Source organism: Charadrius vociferus, unplaced genomic scaffold (assembly GCF_000708025.1).
Source record: "Charadrius vociferus isolate BGI_N301 unplaced genomic scaffold, ASM70802v2 scaffold32, whole genome shotgun sequence".
Lineage (NCBI taxonomy): Eukaryota > Metazoa > Chordata > Aves > Charadriiformes > Charadriidae > Charadrius > Charadrius vociferus.
This window is the reverse complement of record NW_009647856.1, coordinates 3,433,911-3,452,884: the sequence shown is the minus strand read 5'-3', so window position 1 is coordinate 3,452,884 and position 18,974 is coordinate 3,433,911. Positions and strand designations below refer to the sequence as shown.

The following is an 18,974-nucleotide window of genomic DNA, read 5'->3' as shown; positions in this document are numbered from 1 at the left end:
TGCCCATGCTTCTTGTGATGCAGCCCAGCGTATGGTATAGCAAAGTATGAAATCTGTATTTGTCATTCGGAGAAAAAATTCTGACAATGTTATTCTGTTCTGAGGACAGAGATTTTCCCTTCTCCTCTCCTTTCCCCTTTCCCCTTTCCCCTTTCCCCTTTTTTCCCCTTTCTTTCTTCTTCAGAGATTGAATAGTGGGAAAAATATTGAGCCCATTTGGTGCAGAGATTTCAATGCAGACACAGTGCTCAACTCTGGTATTTTTACTCTTTCTGTTAACTTGACAGATGCCCATTGTCTGAATCAATCTGCCAGAGATTTTTTTCCCATTGTAAAGTAACTGAGATACATGTAATTCTGTATACATTTAATATAATTGGACAGTGAATCTGTTATATAAGCTTGTATCCCAGAACACCTTGCAAAGATAAGTAGTATGATTACAGAGACAAATAACAAAGAATAACAGAGGCAAAAAGAAATCAGGAATGAAAAAGAAAATAATTGTTTTCAGGTGAGTTTTGAAGATAATGTTACCGTATGAGGTAGCCAGAAATGTTTCCCTTTTGTATAAGGCTTAAGCTATGGAAGAAAAAAAATTACAAATAGTATTGAATTGTACTAAGGGGAATAGGTAAAGAGACTGCTGTGTCTTCAGTGAGCTGAAAAAGCAAATGGTATAGATATTGTTTGTAGATACAGCCTGAAGAAATGAAAACATAAGCTTGTGAATAGTAGGTATGTTGTCTAAAATCAGTTAAATGCACACATATGGAGTATTCCAGTTACAGTATTTAAGTCAAAGTTTCAAAACATGGGATTTCATTCTTCTCACAAACTGATTTTCTTCTGATGTATTTCTGCTGTTTTAAATTACTGTTCCTAATTTTTACCAGTATAAATTGAGGAAGGAATTGCCCCGTTGCCCTTATAGGCAAAAGTTGTCAGTTCTGTTCCAAATGAATCTCAAATTGGTTAGTCTGTGCAAAACTACCTCTTCTATGCAAATAGCTGAGAACAACCATTATGCCTACTTACATAAAGTAGATGAAATGTAGGTTTAGATCCCTTTGAAAATCACTGTGTAAGGGCCACATCTGTCTTTAGTTTGCATATAAAATTTCCATTGAATTTCTCCTTTCTCCCCCTGAGATTAAAAGAAGCATATGGCCTTTTATGTGTTTAACTGAGGAAAGAAGTTGATACCTCGTGTCACGTCAGCTGTTAAGTGCACTGTGCTGTTCCCCTTGCATTTGAAGTGAAAATGGCAATTTCAAACAATTTCACAGAGAAAATGAAAGGAGCAAGAGGATGGAAAGTACAGAAGTGGTCATCTGAGGAATGAGTGACTCTGACTGACATGAATGAAAGCAGAAAAACTCTGAAAAAATGTGTATTGTTTTGGAATAGGCTAAAAATTTTATATTAGTTTTAACAGAAGAGAAATTTATCTTTACAGAGGCTCCATAGGAGGGGGTGGGGTGGGGAAGCACTGAGAAAATCAGACTGACTGGCATCTTGGTGCTGCTGTGTAGTGATTTAGAAACTAGTTTTCTGCCTGACTGCTCAGTCCCCAGAGCAAAATACTTCCAGAAAAGAAAGACAAGAGTTACATTAAAGGAAAGCTCTAGTATATTACTCATGAAGCAGGGTATTTCCCTCCCATACACAAGGCCAAATTCAGCTCATCAAATTCATCTTCCACTCTCCTTGCCAGCAATGGCACATAAGGCAAAGCAGTACAGGTCGGCTGAATGGGGTTTTACTGATGGTTAGAATTTGTTCAGAGCATATATTACTCCATTCTCAGCACTGCTGATGAGAATAACTTTTATACATACATGTTTTAATATATTTTCCTTACCGTGCACAATTGATCTGCTTCCTGTTACCTGTTGTCTCCAGAGGTGGGTTCCCATGCTCTTTGGTTCTTCATATCATAAAAGTGATGCTGTGTCAGCCTTAGTCTGTGGAGAGAAGTTTCTCAATATTCTTGCCCTAACGTTCGTTACCAAAAGGGTTTGCGAAGCTGGTCCTCTCTAGTCAGTGGTTGCCACATATTAGATATTAAGTCCAGAAGGGTCCACAAAACTTGCATGATAAACTATTTATTTGCACAGGACAAGCAACAAAACATTGTCCAATATCTCTGTCTGCATCCTACAAGAAGATGCAGTTAAGGCTTCTGTACTTAAATGATGTAATCTAATATTAGTGTGTTATGTTAGAACCTTTTAATTAGGTTCCACTTACAAGCAATTTTAAACATACTGTTAGATTACTAAAAGGTCCTTAATGAATAACTTATTTTCATAGATTCTTTGAAGTAAATTGAATGTTTAAAGTAATGAATTGCCAAAATTTCTAACTGTTCTTACTGATGCATTTCTAATGATGAAGACGACATACCATAATAGTGAATAACACATACAAACCCTTTTATGAATTGAACGGCTTCATTACAATTGTAGTTTTTACTGTGAGTTTTAGGGGTTTGGAAAGATGGCATTTGGGGAGTTTTCTGATACAAGAAAAATCACAGATGTGAGAGCTGGAACACAGAGAGCTACAGTACAGGCTTTGCCTTCCCCCCCATCGCTGCCTTAGTGACCTGCATTGGCCTGCATTGGTCCTCACCTAAAGTGACCTCTTTTCAGAATGGGAGAGTAATTTCTGTCCCTCCACTGCTTGACATCTTTTCTAGATGCAAATGATTTATCCCCAGTAATTTCATTTAACAGATCAGCGTGCATCTCTCGAGCTGATGCTAGTCATGAGTTTGCTGAGCAAGTTTATTGTCTGCATAGTCTTTGTTTGAAGACAAAAAATATTACTTGCATTGTTTTTCTGGTAATCAGGGTACAGCCAGCTTACTGCTGGCATTTCAAATCTGTTGCAAGTCAACACCAGACGCTTCAAGAAACCTTACCCTGCAGAGAGTAAGGTTTTCTTTCTCTAGAGTGTAGAACAGGCTTTCCACCATGCTCTTGAGTCTTCTGAAGATTGTAGCAGTGGAGTGTCTTCAGCTGTGACCCACTTTATCTTTGCTTTTTCATAGCATCACAGACTGTAGGTAGTCTAACGTCACTGTCTCTATTACATAGACAATCTAGTGGTGGCCAACTCTAATAAGGGTCCTGTCATTACAATTACAGTTGGTTTATGCATATGCATAGGTGTGTACGTATTGTATACATCATTTGCTGTTGTCCCTACTTGTACCAAATATATATATGTAAATACAGGTCTATTTTGTCAGCTTTAAGGAGGACAGAAGAAGAAGTTTAAGTTTGTTTCTGTTGTGATCACAGAAAATATTAAAAGAACAATTAATAATGAGGGATTACATATTTGCCAGTAAAACACTAAATATGCAAGAAGTGTATGAGAGTTCTGTGCCTGAGTGTGATAGCTCAGTTCTTTGAGCAAATGAAGTTAATATCTAAGCATGGCTAGATGAATATAGAGAGAGGAGGATACAAGAACAGCACCATATCATATTAAAAAAAAAATTAGTTGAGAGAAGGAGGAGAAAGATTGAGTAAATTGAAACAAACACACTGTCTAGAGGTAAAAATTCGCCACATATTTCCTGAGCCACTCAGTCCCCCGAAGTAAACTATCATCTCTTTAAAACAGATAAAAAGCAGTGGAACGTATGAGTATTTCCTAGTGCTTGACTGATTCTTGTAGTGGGTCTGAGTCTTGCTGGCCTTGTCAGCAATGCCGTCAAATTGGAGGAGACAAAAAGAGGTAGAAAAAAGTATTTTCACAAAGATTCACAAGGAGTGGGATGGTCATATCGAAAGCATTGTTCCAAAGTCACCTCACAATTTAACAGGGTTCACAAGGCTTTGTCCAGATGGCCTCTAAAAATTAAAACTCAGGAGATAAAGCATGTCAAGACTAATGTGTATTGGCAAGGCCGAAAAGGAAGGTTTTGCTAAATCTGTTTGCACGCAACCTTCAACCCAGTGTTTTGAGTTCCTCACTTGTTATCTTGTCATTGAACTGCAAGACTGAGGAGTGTATTCTTCTCCTATCTTTATTATCAAAACATCATTAAGCTTAAAAATTGGTTAGGGAGGGGGACAATTGTTTCTTCCTCAGTTCTTTAATCTGTAGTATTGGGGAGAACATAGCTGTAGCTTTATCTCAGGCACAAGCTTTGGACTTATTTTAGCAGGGTCAGGTTTTCCTCAGAAGCAGATCTGATTACCATTATCTCCGTCCTGAAGGGATGTCCCAGAGTGCTGTGAAATTCTCTCCATATACAAAGGTCAGCAATAAAGTAATAACGTTTATAAGGTTGTCATGCTGGAACAAGAAGCGGAATAATTTACTTCTAGTTCTTGAGATTTACATTCAGCATTTATAGTGATCATTTGCTAAACACAGAATTATTTTTAAAAATTAATGAGGGTGATAGTAGATAGCTAGAAGGAAATGGTTTAGAATGAAGAAGATGGAAAAAGTGATAAAATATAGAAGAAAACTTCATGGCTTATTCAGTCAGAGGGCTTCTCAAGGTCACCTGTCTGACATCTAACCTGACCTTTGACCAGTAACTGTAAGGCCAAGGAATGCCTACCTGTATTTGACAGGTTTTTTTAATTTGGCTCTAGAGTAGTCTTATGAAGGTTTCTGCCCGATCTTTCCTTTGGATACTTTAAACCTAAAATGAGCATAACATTATGAATGCGTTACAGGGACCAAAAATACAGAGATATGGCTAGAGAGCACAATTGTTCCTTTCCACTCCCAATTCTTTGTGATAAAGAGATTAGAATTTGGTGAAGATCAGCCTTAGCTTGTTCCTTCCTAGTTTACAAATTCAAAGGAAATGAAAAAAAGCAAATTTAACAACTACTCTAAAGTTACCTGTGAAAATACTGCAGTTGCACTTCCCTTAAACCTATTAATGCAGTTCCCAGGTAGCACACTAACATAACTGATGATGAGAATATCCAGGAAGAAGAAAGAAACCCACACATTTTATCACAGTACTAAAATATTGTATTTATTTCTTTCTTATGCCAATATAAATACTAAATAAAAAGAATTAAGACTTGCCTTTTGTGAGAATACCAGCTGAGAACTAGAGGTTATCAATACTTTTTCAAAACTAAGTGGTACATCTTCCTGTAGTGTCCATTAGTCTGAGCTTCTTTATATGTAGACAAAGATATAAAAACAAGATCTGGGTTTTTTTCGATAAAATGCCTTATAAGCCTACATTGGGATTTATTCATCAGCAATTTAACTGTCATCTGAAAATTCTAATTCCATAAAGTATTATAGACCTTTTAATGAATGTGTTATTAATAGCTCTTCCCCAATACCAGTGACCATCTGTGACTGCTTCACCATCTGTGATTGCTATTTCAGTTTGGGAGGGGGAAATAACTGTGGTATTGGACTGAATTTACAATATAAATTAATAACCAACTAGACCTACTGTAGATGATTAATTTGCCTTTGATTATAAGTACACACTGAGCAAGAGAAAATTAGTTTCTTTGATTTGTTGGCACAACATGGGTTTGGGAAATGGCCATAGGAAGCTGAAAACAAAATTAAATTGCGTTTATTGAAATCTGAAACATGCAAAAGTTGATGGAATTTAGATGAAGAGGATGAAAAGAGCTTAAATGGCACTTGAAAAGGTAGTGAATGTTTCTTTAAAGATCCATGACAAATGATGTGTTGATTATTGTGATTTTCTAAGGTTAGGTAACAGGGGAGCAGCAAAAGAGGGTTGTCAACACTTTTAAAAAAGTTTTACAATTTGTTGACAACATATTAGAATAAACAGAGAAAACAGTGATTTTTAAAGTCCTAATTAAAATTAATCTTATTGACTTCTTATCTGAATAAAGTAGCATTTATTTCAGAAGAAATTCCATTTTTAATTAATAACAGCTAATGCTTGCTAACGTGCTGTGCTTGCCTGCAGAGGCAGAAGAGTCAAGTTGGTTAATATTCTTTTTACTTCCCTTGTTAAACTGTGCTAAAGTGTTTCCATATTTTGCTATTAACATGGATGCATTCTCTAATGGCTGAGGTGATTATTTTTAGTTTATGTGTATAGACCAATCCCTTTTACTTTACTGAGGCAAAAGTCATAAGAAGCTGTTGGGGACATAGGATACAATTTCAAAATCATTCAAGTCCCACTTTTTAATGTATTTGCATTTTGTGGGAGCCTAAGTTTACTTCAAAACTGAATATAATCTCTCAAAATCCCTAGTAATTTAGGGTGCAATTTGGATTGCATCTAAGTAGTTGTGTTGCCTGCTTTCCTAGTTGATAAAGAGAGATAGGCACCTCGAAAAAATGACTCATCAGCTTAAGGTAGATACTTCTCCTAGATCACGATGAATCGCCCTTCTACCATTAACTGTGGGGAAGTCTGGACATCTGGACTGAACTAGATTCCCATATTTTTATACTGCTTAACTTCTTTTGAGTTTTAAACTGCCGCTTTGGAACTGGACAAATTTCATTTAAGAAAGTCTTCAGTGACCTGGAGTAAACTCACACCACTTTTGTAAAGCACAAGAATCTTCCCGGAAAATATATATGTAGCAGCAGAGGTGAGGCAAAAATGACAAGGTGGACTAAGAACTACCTGGTTTACCAAGTGTGTTGGCACCAGAAAGTCCTGCTTTCGTGTCTGGATTTCAGTAAAAGTTATAGCTGCTCAGTATGTGCTCCGTGTCTGGCTCAGAGAATTTTATTCGGCTGTACAGATTATACATATATTTATATATTAATATGAATATGTGTATATGCACATTTATAATTTAACTTTTTTTTTCCTATTAAATGTTAAATAAAAGGAGGGTGTGTAGATCTATATATATTCCCCTTCCACACACACGTGCATTTTATATGTTTATGTATAAGTATATGGAAATAAAAAAAAAACTTTTAAATTACAATCAATTCAATTTCAAGAATATAAAGTAGATCTTTCACTCTTAGACTAAACAAAGTCCTAGTGAGTGTCACCCTTATTTTGCATTAGATTGCTTATTTTCCTGACCTTTAGCAGACTGCCAGCTTGTTTTTCATGCCGTTTTCTGCTGCTTTTTCACAGATACCACAAGCTTCCTCTGCATTAGAGAGAGTGTGTGCTTAAGATATATAGCCATAGGATGAAAAAAATTTAAACAGTTTGTGAAAAAATTGCGATCAAGCCTCCAGAATAGTGATTCAGTCTTGTTTCTTCTGTTGCAGACAAAGGGTTCTTCAAGCGTAACTCCATCAGGCACTCAAAAGAAGGTGAAGAGGACTCTGCCAAACCCACCTCCAGAGGAAGCAACAGCAGGAACTCAGTCGCCGTATACTTCTGTGGGATCAGTTTCACGTAGAAGGATTTGTAGGACCAACACTATGGCCAGAGCCAAAATTCTTCAGGATATAGACAGGGAATTGGATCTGGTCGAACGTGAATCAGCCAAGCTTAGGAAGAAGCAAGCAGAGCTAGATGAGGAGGAAAAAGAAATAGATGCCAAGCTGAGATACTTAGAAATGGGCATTAATAGGAGGAAAGAAGCCTTATTGAAAGAAAGAGAAAAGAGAGAGCGTGCCTATCTCCAAGGAGTAGCAGAAGAACGTGATTATATGTCAGACAGTGAAGTTAATAATACCAGGTCAACCAGGATAGAAACTCAGCATGGCTTGGAAAGACCGCGTACTGCACCCCAGACAGAATTTAACCAGTTTATGCCACCCCAAACCCAGCCAGAAACACAGTTTGCCCCTGCTACAAGCCCATATGCTCAATATCAGTATTCGTCTCCTGCCCTGCCTACTCAAGCACCAACTCAGTTCACACAGCAATCACATTACCAACAACAGCAGCCTTTGTATCACCAGCAGGTTTCACCTTATCAGACCCAGACAGCTTTCCAAACAGGAGCTACTATGTCCTTTACTCCACAGGCTCAACCTCCTCCATCTCAACAGCCATCATACCAACTCCCATCACAGATGATGGTGATACAGCCAAAGCCAAGACAAACGACATTATACTTGGAGCCTAAGATAACAACAAACTATGATGTAATTCGCAATCAGCCTCTCATGATAGCACCAGTTTCAACTGACAATAATTATGCAGTTTCCCAGCTGGGCAGTAAATACTCTACCTTGGACTTAAGGATAGGACTCGATGAGAGAAACAGCATAGCAAGCAGTCCTATATCAAGCATATCTGCAGATTCATTCTATGCAGATATAGACCACCATCATACACCCCGAAATTATGTGCTGATTGATGATATAGGAGAACTTACTAAAGGGACAGGAGCACTTGGATCCAGTTTTAGCCTCCATGAGAAAGATCTGACCAAAACAGATCGACTGCTTCGCACAACTGAGGCCAGGAGAGCACAAGAAGTGACAGACTTCCTAGCACCACTGCAGACTTCTTCTAGGTTACATTCCTATGTTAAAGCTGATGAAGACCCAATGGAGGACCCTTATGAGCTCAAACTTCTGAAACACCAGATAAAACAAGAGTTCCGTAGAGGTGCAGAAAGTCTTGACCATCTGGCTGGCCTGTCACAGTATTACCACGCGGAGGGCAGCTACAGGCATTTTCCAAAATCTGAGAAATATAGCATAGGTAGGCTCACTCTTGAGAAACAGGCTGCTAAGCAGCTCCCAGCAGCCCTCCTTTACCAGAAGCAGTCAAAACACAAGAAAGCTTTGATAGACCCCAAACTAACAAAGTTTTCACCTATCCAAGAAAGCAGAGACCTTGAGCCTGACTATTCAAGCTATATGACTTCTAACACTTCAACTCTTGGGGGAATCACTACTAGGGCAAGGCTTCTTCAGGATGATATCACTTTTGGCCTTAGAAAAAACATCACTGACCAACAGAAATACATGGGGCCACCACTGACTTCATCCATTGGAGCAAGCCTTGGGACTGCACTAGGTCCAACAATGAGATCCGCATTACAAGATGAAGCAGACAAGTCTTATAGCAGTGGTAGTAGATCTAGGCCCTCATCCAGACCCTCCTCAGTTTATGGGCTTGATTTGTCACTGAAAAGGGATTCTTCCAGTTCTTCTTTAAGACTGAAAGCTCAAGAAGCTGAACCCTTAGATGTTTCCTTTAGCCATGCAGCACCTTCTGGAAGAACTAAACCCACCAGTCTACCTATTAGCCAAAGCAGGGGGAGGATCCCAATAGTAGCACAGAACTCAGAGGAAGAGAGCCCACTAAGTCCGGTTGGCCAGCCAATGGGCATGGCAAGAGCAGCAGCTGGACCCTTGCCACCAATATCTGCAGATACCCGGGACCAGTTTGGATCGAGCCATTCATTACCTGAGGTCCAGCAACATATGAGGGAGGAGTCACGGACTCGAGGCTATGATCGAGATATAGCCTTCATCATGGATGACTTCCAGCATGCCATGTCAGACAGTGAAGGTAAATTAGGCCTCAGACTGGTATCTTACTATCACAACGCAAATCCTCATTTCTATGCATGTGTCTAATTTTTGTTATACTGCAAAGACTTATTCTTTTTTCTGTTCCTTGGTGCATCTTCTGTGTATCTACATTTTTGGGGGTTGATTTGTTTTGTTTTATTTGATATTTTTTATTTTACCCTTATAGTGGTTTCTGGATGGTGTTAAGCTGCTCTAGCATGCTCACTGTATTGTTATTGATTTGCTTTCCTTTTGGTTTGCTTGTGCATTTTCCTTTTCACTTGTTGATGTCTCCTTGATACTGTGTAGAATATTCCATCTACAATACATACCCTCCCATCAGTCTTTATGTGGAGCCTTCTCCAGTGACTGTGAATCATTGAACTTATTTGCAACAGTTTTTGTTGGGATTTGGATATAATCTCCCAAATCCTCTAAAAAACTCTAGTAATTTTATTTGCATGAAATTCCATGATAGAATTGGAGAACTGATAATTCCATCTCCTGATGCACCCCTTTAGATCTGCATTTATAGAGAAATAGTATGTTCATTAAGTACATATTGTATGTTAGAACCATATAGAGCTTAATGTGATAGCAAAATAACACTCTACATATGGTTTGTTCAAAGCATCCTGTCATGTGGACTTCTGTGCATTCAGAATTGTGATGATGTAAGATAAATTGTCATTTGGATGGTGCAAGACAATCTCATCCTTCAATAAACTTGCATAAAGTATTTTACTTCTATTGATGGATTATGCAGCGCAGCTGGTTTTATATGCACCCCATACAGTATGTCTGCCAAATAAGCACAAGAGTTTATCTCACTTTGGTTCATGAAAGGAACCTTTCTGATGTATTATAAATGGTGCAATTAAAAATGTTTCTTCTGAATAAGTGCAGCAGAATGTTAAAGCTGATGTTAAATACTAAATAACTGCAAATTATGTATCAGTTTTGTTTGAGTTAGTTCAGATTTAATATATTCTAAATTGTTTAAAAAGCACAAAGACAGTTTGAAAGAAAATGAAATTAATATGTTCAAAATTGTATGCGCTCCCTTAACTTTTTATGTGTATTTACTGCACAATAAAAGAGACTTTGCATGCGCTATATTGTCTGTAAATGGCAATGATTGTCTCAAAAGACATATTTGCATGATTATGAAGTAGTATGGTTTATTTTTCAGGTTTGTGTTAACCTCAGCGTTTATTATTGCATTATTGCTTTTCTACATAAGCTGAATCTTTCAAAAGTGTTAGAAAAATGAATCTATTTGCCTTCCTGATACTACAATATATTGAAGAGGTTTGTTCTATGTTTAGAATTACAGAATCATTTAGGTTCGAAAAGGCCTTTAAGATCATTGAGTCCAAATGTTTCTTTTCATATTTCTTATATATTTACAAACTCCTCATGAAGCCTGTGTTTCAGAGAAGGTTCAGGATCATCAGCTTTTTTCATTTTTATCACAAGTTTACGTGTTTTCACTGTTCTTAAATTCTCAGCACACAGTCCTATAATTAAAGCTGAAGGCAGTTGAAAGGAACTCCCCAAGTTGCAACTCCTATCATATTACCTTGTCTCAACTCAACTTGTGACTTTTAAGGGTCTTTCTAGGGTCACCTTGTGAAAGACATAGGACTTTCCTCCTGAAAATTAAGGACAACTGAACTGGACCAGAAAAAGCCTATTTGGTGCTATTCTACCTCTTACAAATAGGTCATAAGGAGTTCTATTTCTGCCTTACGTTTCTGTTACATATTTGTACAAAGCATACATGTTATATGTTAGGCTGAACGCATTTTAGTTTTAAGATAGCGTCTGATTAGTTACACTCTTCCAGAAGTATTCTAACTCAACTCACATTTTCCTTATTAGATTGACATGTCCCTGAATACCAGAGCTTCCCCTTTCAGCCATATTTTTCTAATTTCCATCAAGCTTTTCTTTCTTCACAAATAACTTATTTTTGCACCATTTTATGTGAAGTCTTGGGAAATCAAAATGTTTTATGACGGTTTCAAATATGCTGTCTAATAGCAAGTAACTTGAATTGAAAATAGTTCATATAATTTGGATGTAAGATAAAAAATGTTCCAAAGAAGCAATTATGATTCTTCAGAAAGTTATGGCCTTCTTTTCCCTGGACTGCATTTCTCTCTGTAGTGCCCTGACAGTTATTCTGGCATATTGCATCCAGCCTTCTAACACAGTTTTCTTTACTTTTTCTCTTTTTTTTTTTTTAAAAAAAAAACCAAAAAAACAACAACTGCTGCATGGTGTTGATGAGATTTCATTAAAAGAAATCAGTCTTAAACACTATCTTAGGAAAACTCTTCTTGTACTAAAGCTTGAATTTTCATCGTTAAAGACTCTTAAAAATTAATGTAAGTCAAAGTGTTAAATTTGAATTTTCTTCAGTTCAAATTGAGAGATGTGCTTGACTTGTTCATTTTTTAAGTCACGTTTCATAAGGAATACCAGAAGAGAATACAAATAGGACTTTGAGGCCAAACCTTCTGATTTTAACCAAGTACACCTAAATACTGTAACAAATATTAAAATCATGCTTCAGTCATAAGTAGTACCTACAACAGGATTCTAAACATCAAACAGGTTAAAAAAAATGTCTTTAGTGTCAAACGAGTACAACATACAGAGGTTCCCACTAAAAATAAATAGCATTCCGAGCTTTGAAATGTCTGGTATTTTCTCAGGGTTCCAAATACCATGAAAGTTCTGATCCAGCAAATAGCTCTTTATTAACCCCAAAGCTGCCACAGTTTCTACAAACTATTATGTTGAAGATACTAATTTTCAAGGGTGCTGAAGCTAGTGCTCAGTTTTGTGAATATGAATAGTCCCCACTGGTGAGCTGAGAAGATGTAAAATGTACCTTTTCTCATCTAAAGGAATTTTTTTTTTCTTTCATATGCTAATTTTTTAATTCTACCATAGAGTTTAGAAGTTTAAAATGTAGGTATGAAGACATCAAAACATTAACACAGCTGACCCCTTGCAATTTTTCATCTATGGGATTTAGAGTGATCACTGTTAGTTCTCTGATCAAGTTTCTTGGACTCTAGCCTGGAGTTCAATTTCACCTTGTTAAATTGTGGGTGGTTAACAGCATGGGACATTATTTGCTCCAGCAGAAGTTTTTTTACAGGTGGAACCGTCTGGTTGCATATTGTTAGTCTTAGAAAAAAAAAAGTATCCTCTATGACTGTCAGTGACTCATCTTGGCTGTTCTCAGGTTTCCAGCTGAAACAAATCCCAACTAATCAAGCCAAAACCAATTAATTGTGCGTGTATGTCCATATGAGTGTGGCGTGCGTGTGTCTATATATACATACATACCTACCTTTTTTAATTTCATATAAAATACGCACATTTATTACAGTCTGATAAAAAAGTAGGCTAGTCCAAACTGCAGTATGATATTCTACATAATGTGCTAGCTTTTCTAAACAAAAAATCCAGCAAAAGTTATTTCAGCTGAGACAGGAGTAGAAAAAAAAAAAATTCTTTCTTCTGCTCAGCTAATGACATGGATTGCGATAGTCAGCACTAGTGTCTGGGATCAGAAAAATGCATTAGGTTCTTCATGTAAGCTTCAGTAAGAAGTTCAGTCAGGATGAGTTATGAACCTGCCTGGTACGTGCAGGCGCTAGTCAATTGGCATAAAGGATTTGTGTATTAGATCATAATGGTTTATTGAGAGCAATTAATCAATAACTAATCACTAACCAGGCAAGCATCAACCTTTAATAATGTTTCTATTTAATTCATACATGCTGATCTAAATAATATTTTTAAACCATTTCATATTAGATCAAATTTGTGCACAGTTAGGAGACTGCATAGTATCTGAACCAAGATTAAGAATTCTCCAAAGGCCTGACATAATATAGGATGGTTTTTTTACCACAAAGTATTATTTTTAAAAAATCACACATACATATTATTCTTCGTATTAAAGAAATTTAATAAAATAGTAATGAAAAAACAAAACTTTTTTTCCTCCCATTAAACTTTTTCAAATTATTTGTTAAACCAATTAGATTATGTTTACTTTAACAACTAAATAGAGAAGGCTATGCATGTTACTACCATTTTTCATTTTAAATTCTCTTCTGTGTCACGGAACAATTACATTCCCTCTTGTTACCATAGCAACAACTGACCTTATTTAAGGTTTACAATTTCTGGTGGCTTTGCTGAAACAAATACTGTCTTTCTTTGAATTCCAAATTTGTCTGGTTGTTAAAGCATAAAATTCAAACTTTCATTACATTCTGATTAGCTGCATACTGTTTTGGCTTACACTGATGGGCAACAGAGATGAAAATCTGTATGTTGTATAGTGAAAATATTATTAAATTCTTAAGAGCTGACTCTGAGCCCAATGGAGTGGAATCTATGTCAGTTCACCCAATAGTCAGTAAGCATAAATATGTGTACTTGCAAAACTGATCCCAATGAAACGGTGTTATTTGATCCCAAAAGAGTATCTAACACAATAGATTTTATACAGGTTTAAAACTGCTGCAAATATAAGAACATTAGTCTTATAGAATTATTGCAGAAAGAACATTCTGGCTAACTTTCCACACACAAAGAAGGTTCATACTGCAAAATCGGGGGATGGAATTCAAAATTACAACACTTGCAACATTTCTGCTTAGAATTACAATGGGTATAGATTACTTCATATCCTCTTTGATTTGGGTTGATACTGATTTCATAAAGAAGTCTCAGTTTTCTTATAAGCAGTTCTAGATTGTTTCCAAAATATTTTGAACAATATCCGGTTCAGGAGTTTGGGAATTAGTGGAGGTTGGGTTTTGAGGGTTGATTTTTGGGGGTTTGTTTTGTTTTTTTGTTGTTGTGGTTTTTGTTTTTTTTTTTCCTTAGCTTACTGCAAAGTAACTAATTTGACTAATTTTTTTCATCAAACATTTTAGAAATGTATGAAATCTGCAGTGCATTGCTGAGCTGCCAGGAGGACAGAAATGGCTATATCACTAGGCAGTGGGTTTCTTCTGGTATTTAATATCCATAGTTCTGACATAAACAGAATCTTCTCACTTTGCTATACCACTTACAGCTAAATTATGCCCAAGTTCAATGTCTCAAGTCTCGCCTGTAACTTTGCTTTAGCTGCATGGCCAGTTGGTAACCACTATGCATGTTTGCTATGCACAGTGCACATTATTGCCCTTTGCCCAGCACTGGATCAGAACATTTTACCTGTCCTTGGTTTTCAAAGCCTATCATCTCCGTCGTGAAGAAACAGATTGGTTTGACAAGCCCAGGGAATCTCGTTTGGATAATGGACATGGGCTCGACAGAAGGCTGCCAGAGAAGTTGTCCCACTCTCGACCACCAAGTCAACACCAAGATCAAGTAAGCTGTCAAGTAAGCTGTCCCTTTAGTTTTATAAATGTTTGACAATTTAATCATACTGTCTGATAGTGTAGGGCATACAGGATTAATCAAATTTCAGCTACATTCAGCTAAAGTGAATACAGGTTCAGCTACTGCTGAACCTGTATTTGTCATCAGTACTTGATGATGAAATTAGAGTAACATTCATCTGCAATTCAGTATTAATTTTGCAGGTTATCTTTTCATTTTTGAAACATATCTGATAGGAGTTAATCTGCTAACCAGAACTATCTATACATTAGGTATTCCCATTAAAAATAAAAACAAAAAAAGAAAACAGCTAGTCCCGTTTTACCTTACCAGCTTTATCCCATCCAAATTCAAGCCCTTTCTTCAAGCTTAAGGAAATGAGTTGTGTTATCCTGTTGACACTTGTTCCTACTTTCAGTTGGTCAATATAATCCCAACAGTCTGTGATCAATTACTGAACAAACGAGCAAGATTTTATCAATCTAACAGATAGAATGTTTCATTTATTATAGCGAGAAAGAAAAATACCACATTCTGCTTTTCAAGCTTGCCAACTTTGAAATTTAGTTCACATTAGTATACTGTCAGATATTCTCTTTGTATTAATGAAGGTTATATATTTCAAATCTTTAAGGTCTTCACTTGGTTGTTTCAGTTACCATTTTTACTGATTGATTGAGATTATACTCTGTTTTCCATGAGATGCAATGGATGGAAGAGAAGGTATTGCATGACCCCTTTGTGGTACTTAATAGTTTATATTACTCATGTTAATTACTCAGATAATATGCAAAAAGGAATATCCTACTGTCATGCAACCTTCAAAACTTTTTTGCTGGTGAGCATTTTCACTGACATTTGACAATGGGATGTAGGTTTTATGAAGTAAGAATTCAATTATCTTACAATAGAAGCTGCCATTTATTTTTATTTTTCCCTCTTTTCATATCTCTAGTTTAGCATGTGGTGAGATTTACACAGCCTAGGTTGTACCAAGCTGCCCATTTCTTGTTGAGAAAGAAGGTTTTACAAAAGATACAAGTCTTACAGGAATCTATTCAAATAACTCACTCTATGAACCGATTTTATTGCAGGATAAAGGACGTTTTAGAGTCTTCACAACTCTTAATATCACTGGCAATAGACGAAAAACTGCCTATCTGAGCACTTTAATCTTCATGAGAAACATGTGTTATTCTGAGCATACAAAATTGTATTTGACCACTACAGTATCCTGATGTAAAATTAAAAATTTGCTTTGAAAATCAAGTTCTAAGACAAGGATTAGTGTTATCCTGAGCTCTGTGATATAGAGGTGGTTAGTAAGATGTATTTAACTTTTATCACTCCACAGCTTTGGTCCTGGGAAACAGCTGTAGGGCAAGTTACTAGTCACAAAGGTCCGATCTTTGTTTTTCTGTCATATAAATAGCACCACACTAGGACCAGTTGAAAGAGTTTGATCAAAATTTTTCGTGAGGAAGGTTAAGGGGCCTGAGAGTTCTTGTTTTCCCGGATTATTTCCAGAAGGAAAATGTATTTTTTTTGTCCCTGAAGCTGTTGTGATATCCCCATGTTTATATGGAAATAGAGATAGCACATTTAAAATCTTGCCAAAGGCATTTTTTAAGGTTTTGTAAAATCTGGGATGGAAATTGGAGGGTGAACATGTTCTAAATAATTCTGTGTGGTGCCATGTAAAGCCTCTGCAGAAGAAAAGTGATGTGGAAGGAGAAGCTTTAAAACAATTCCTTCTTCATCTCTTTCCATCCATGTTAGCTACTGTCATTCACCCAGTAGTACAAAATAGCATCAATGTGTCTGCAGAAGGGAGAAATGCCAGTTCTCACCAACTCTGCATCATCTACCTTGTCAAAATGTTACTCAGAACTTGTGTATGTTAAATATCTTCTGTGAACATTTGTTTGAGACAACAATTTTCAGACACATCGAGAAATTAAATTACTTTAAGACAAAATAAAAAGGGTCTGAGCCATTTAACAAAATTTCATTAGCTGCACACTGAATTCTGTCAGCAAAACACTTGGCAATAGAAGCAAGTAAATCAATATTAACATCTCTCTTTTTCATCATTCATTTTATATTTTAAAGCTATCAAGACAAATAAACCATTTTCAGGCCAATGAGTGTGCTTAGGCAAAGTAAACACTCCCCAAAGGCTTTTTCAGTCCTGCCCCTTCCGTAACAAAAAACTTAGTGAATTCACGTCCCATGCTGTCTGTCTCCTGTATCCACAACTCCGTTCTGCACAGAGGGATGTGGTGTCCAAGCATAATGTACTCTGGAGTCAAAAATGGCAAATGGTTCTTCATCCTGACCATCTGAACAGGTCCACCTTCACCCAGAGCTTGCTTTGTTGCAGAGGCTTTCCTGAAATCAGTTAGGATGACAGCTTCCTAGTTAGCGTAGTACTTAAGCCATTGCAACTCCTTTAATATCCTGTACTGAGGGCAAACCAGCCACAAAAGGAAGTATTTGCATGAATAGCACTAATCTGCTGGTAATGTATTAGTCAAAGTTTCCAGATACACTTATTGGCTGCAAATTTTCCATTTGTATTTTCTGCTTTGTAAAAAATATGAATTTTACTGACCACTATGATAGTTGTATTCCAGAAGATTTTGTTTCACATGTGTGAAACATCAATTTCCTTACTAGATGATAACAGAACTGCTTGATTACGTCCCACAGAGCTTGTACAATTCAAGGTTATAAATAAAGCACAACCCTGGGCTTTTGAAGTAAGAATGCAGTGGAGTGACAACCATGAACTTCCAGGTTTCCATGGATTTCTTATAAACTGGTGGATTAGGCTCACGTACTGTATCATTAATTTTAAAATATATTTGTTTCTATAGCAACTCCTGTGGTGCTACAGTGTTCTTAAATCACATTAGATTGCAGTGCAGTTTAGTATTTTATATAGCTGTTTCCCAATATAGTGATTCTGAATTGCTTACCTGAGGAGGGTAGACATGGTTTAAAGCTCATCAGCACACAATCTGTTGCAGATTTCTCACTGATTCCTGTTGACCTCAGCAGTTTGCTTAGTCACTTCCAGTTGACCAATAACTTCTTTAAATCTCCAGACATCGAGGCTATTTTTAATGATTATTTCCTGTGAAAACCATTTGTATATCCTGAACTAAACTGGCTGTCTCAAACAGGTTGGGAAGGAGCAGTAGGAGGATATGCCAGGGGAGTAAGAGATCATGACAAGGAGGTGGACAGTGAGAGTATATTAACAGAAGAGGGTTCAGTGAGGGGTTTTAAATACAGAACTTCCAGTGATCATAGGTGGGTCTTTTTAAGCTCTAAATGAAGAATGGGATCCCAAATTCATCATAATACCAGTGTATTGTCATCAGTTCACTTTGGCAACAGTTTTCTGATCACAAAAAAAAAAGGCAAGGGCTTTAGAGATGCTACCTTTTGAATGTTAATCACCTATTTCTAAAGGCCCTCAAAAAGTATATGCTCGTCTTAGTTCGTGGGTCTGTACCATTCCCTTGAAATTTAAGTCACGCCTTTTTAGGAGTACTTGCATATACAGAAATTATGAAAAAATGGGTCATAAGGTGAGCAGTGGGGTTAAAATGAGAAAATACTGTTTGTGACAGAGATCCAGAAGGCTACCTGCAAACTTTAGTTCCTCATTTTGTAAGTCCATACTGCTTAGTTTTGATTGTTTTCCAACTCTCACAGAGATTATATTTTAATTTGTAGTAAGCTACTTTCTCTGAGGCTTGGCCGTGGAGGCATTCTGTGATTCATGTTCTCTGGAAATACAATGAGAAATAGGACATGTCCAAATTTAGTGTAATTGTTAAAATATCTGATCTAATGAATGAATTGTTAGCCACCCCCTCACTGTAATTCAAGATAGAATTTAGCAGGCAGTTTCTCATTTTTTAGTCACCCAGAAATGTTGTTCTGTCAGAATGACTTCCAAATCAAACGTCAAAGTTCTGTACTGACCGAATTGCAGATGCAAAGGCCATTCACTTCTCAATTTATTAATGAGCAGGAACATTGTATTTGTTGTTTTTCTTCAACGCTTTTTTTGCAAAATC

General features: G+C 36.7%; 1 protein-coding gene across 1 annotated transcript in view; it reads left to right on the top strand.

Annotated features, from left to right (window-relative positions):
* The window catches only part of PCLO (piccolo presynaptic cytomatrix protein), a 373,983-nt gene that overhangs the window by 210,264 nt on the left and 144,745 nt on the right, over window positions 1–18,974 (top strand). Inside the window, exons 7-8 of the mRNA XM_009883002.1 lie at window positions 7,243–9,451; window positions 14,732–14,868. Of these exons, the coding sequence (XP_009881304.1) occupies window positions 7,243–9,451; window positions 14,732–14,868 (2,346 nt within the window). The remainder of the gene's footprint in view (window positions 1–7,242; window positions 9,452–14,731; window positions 14,869–18,974) is intronic.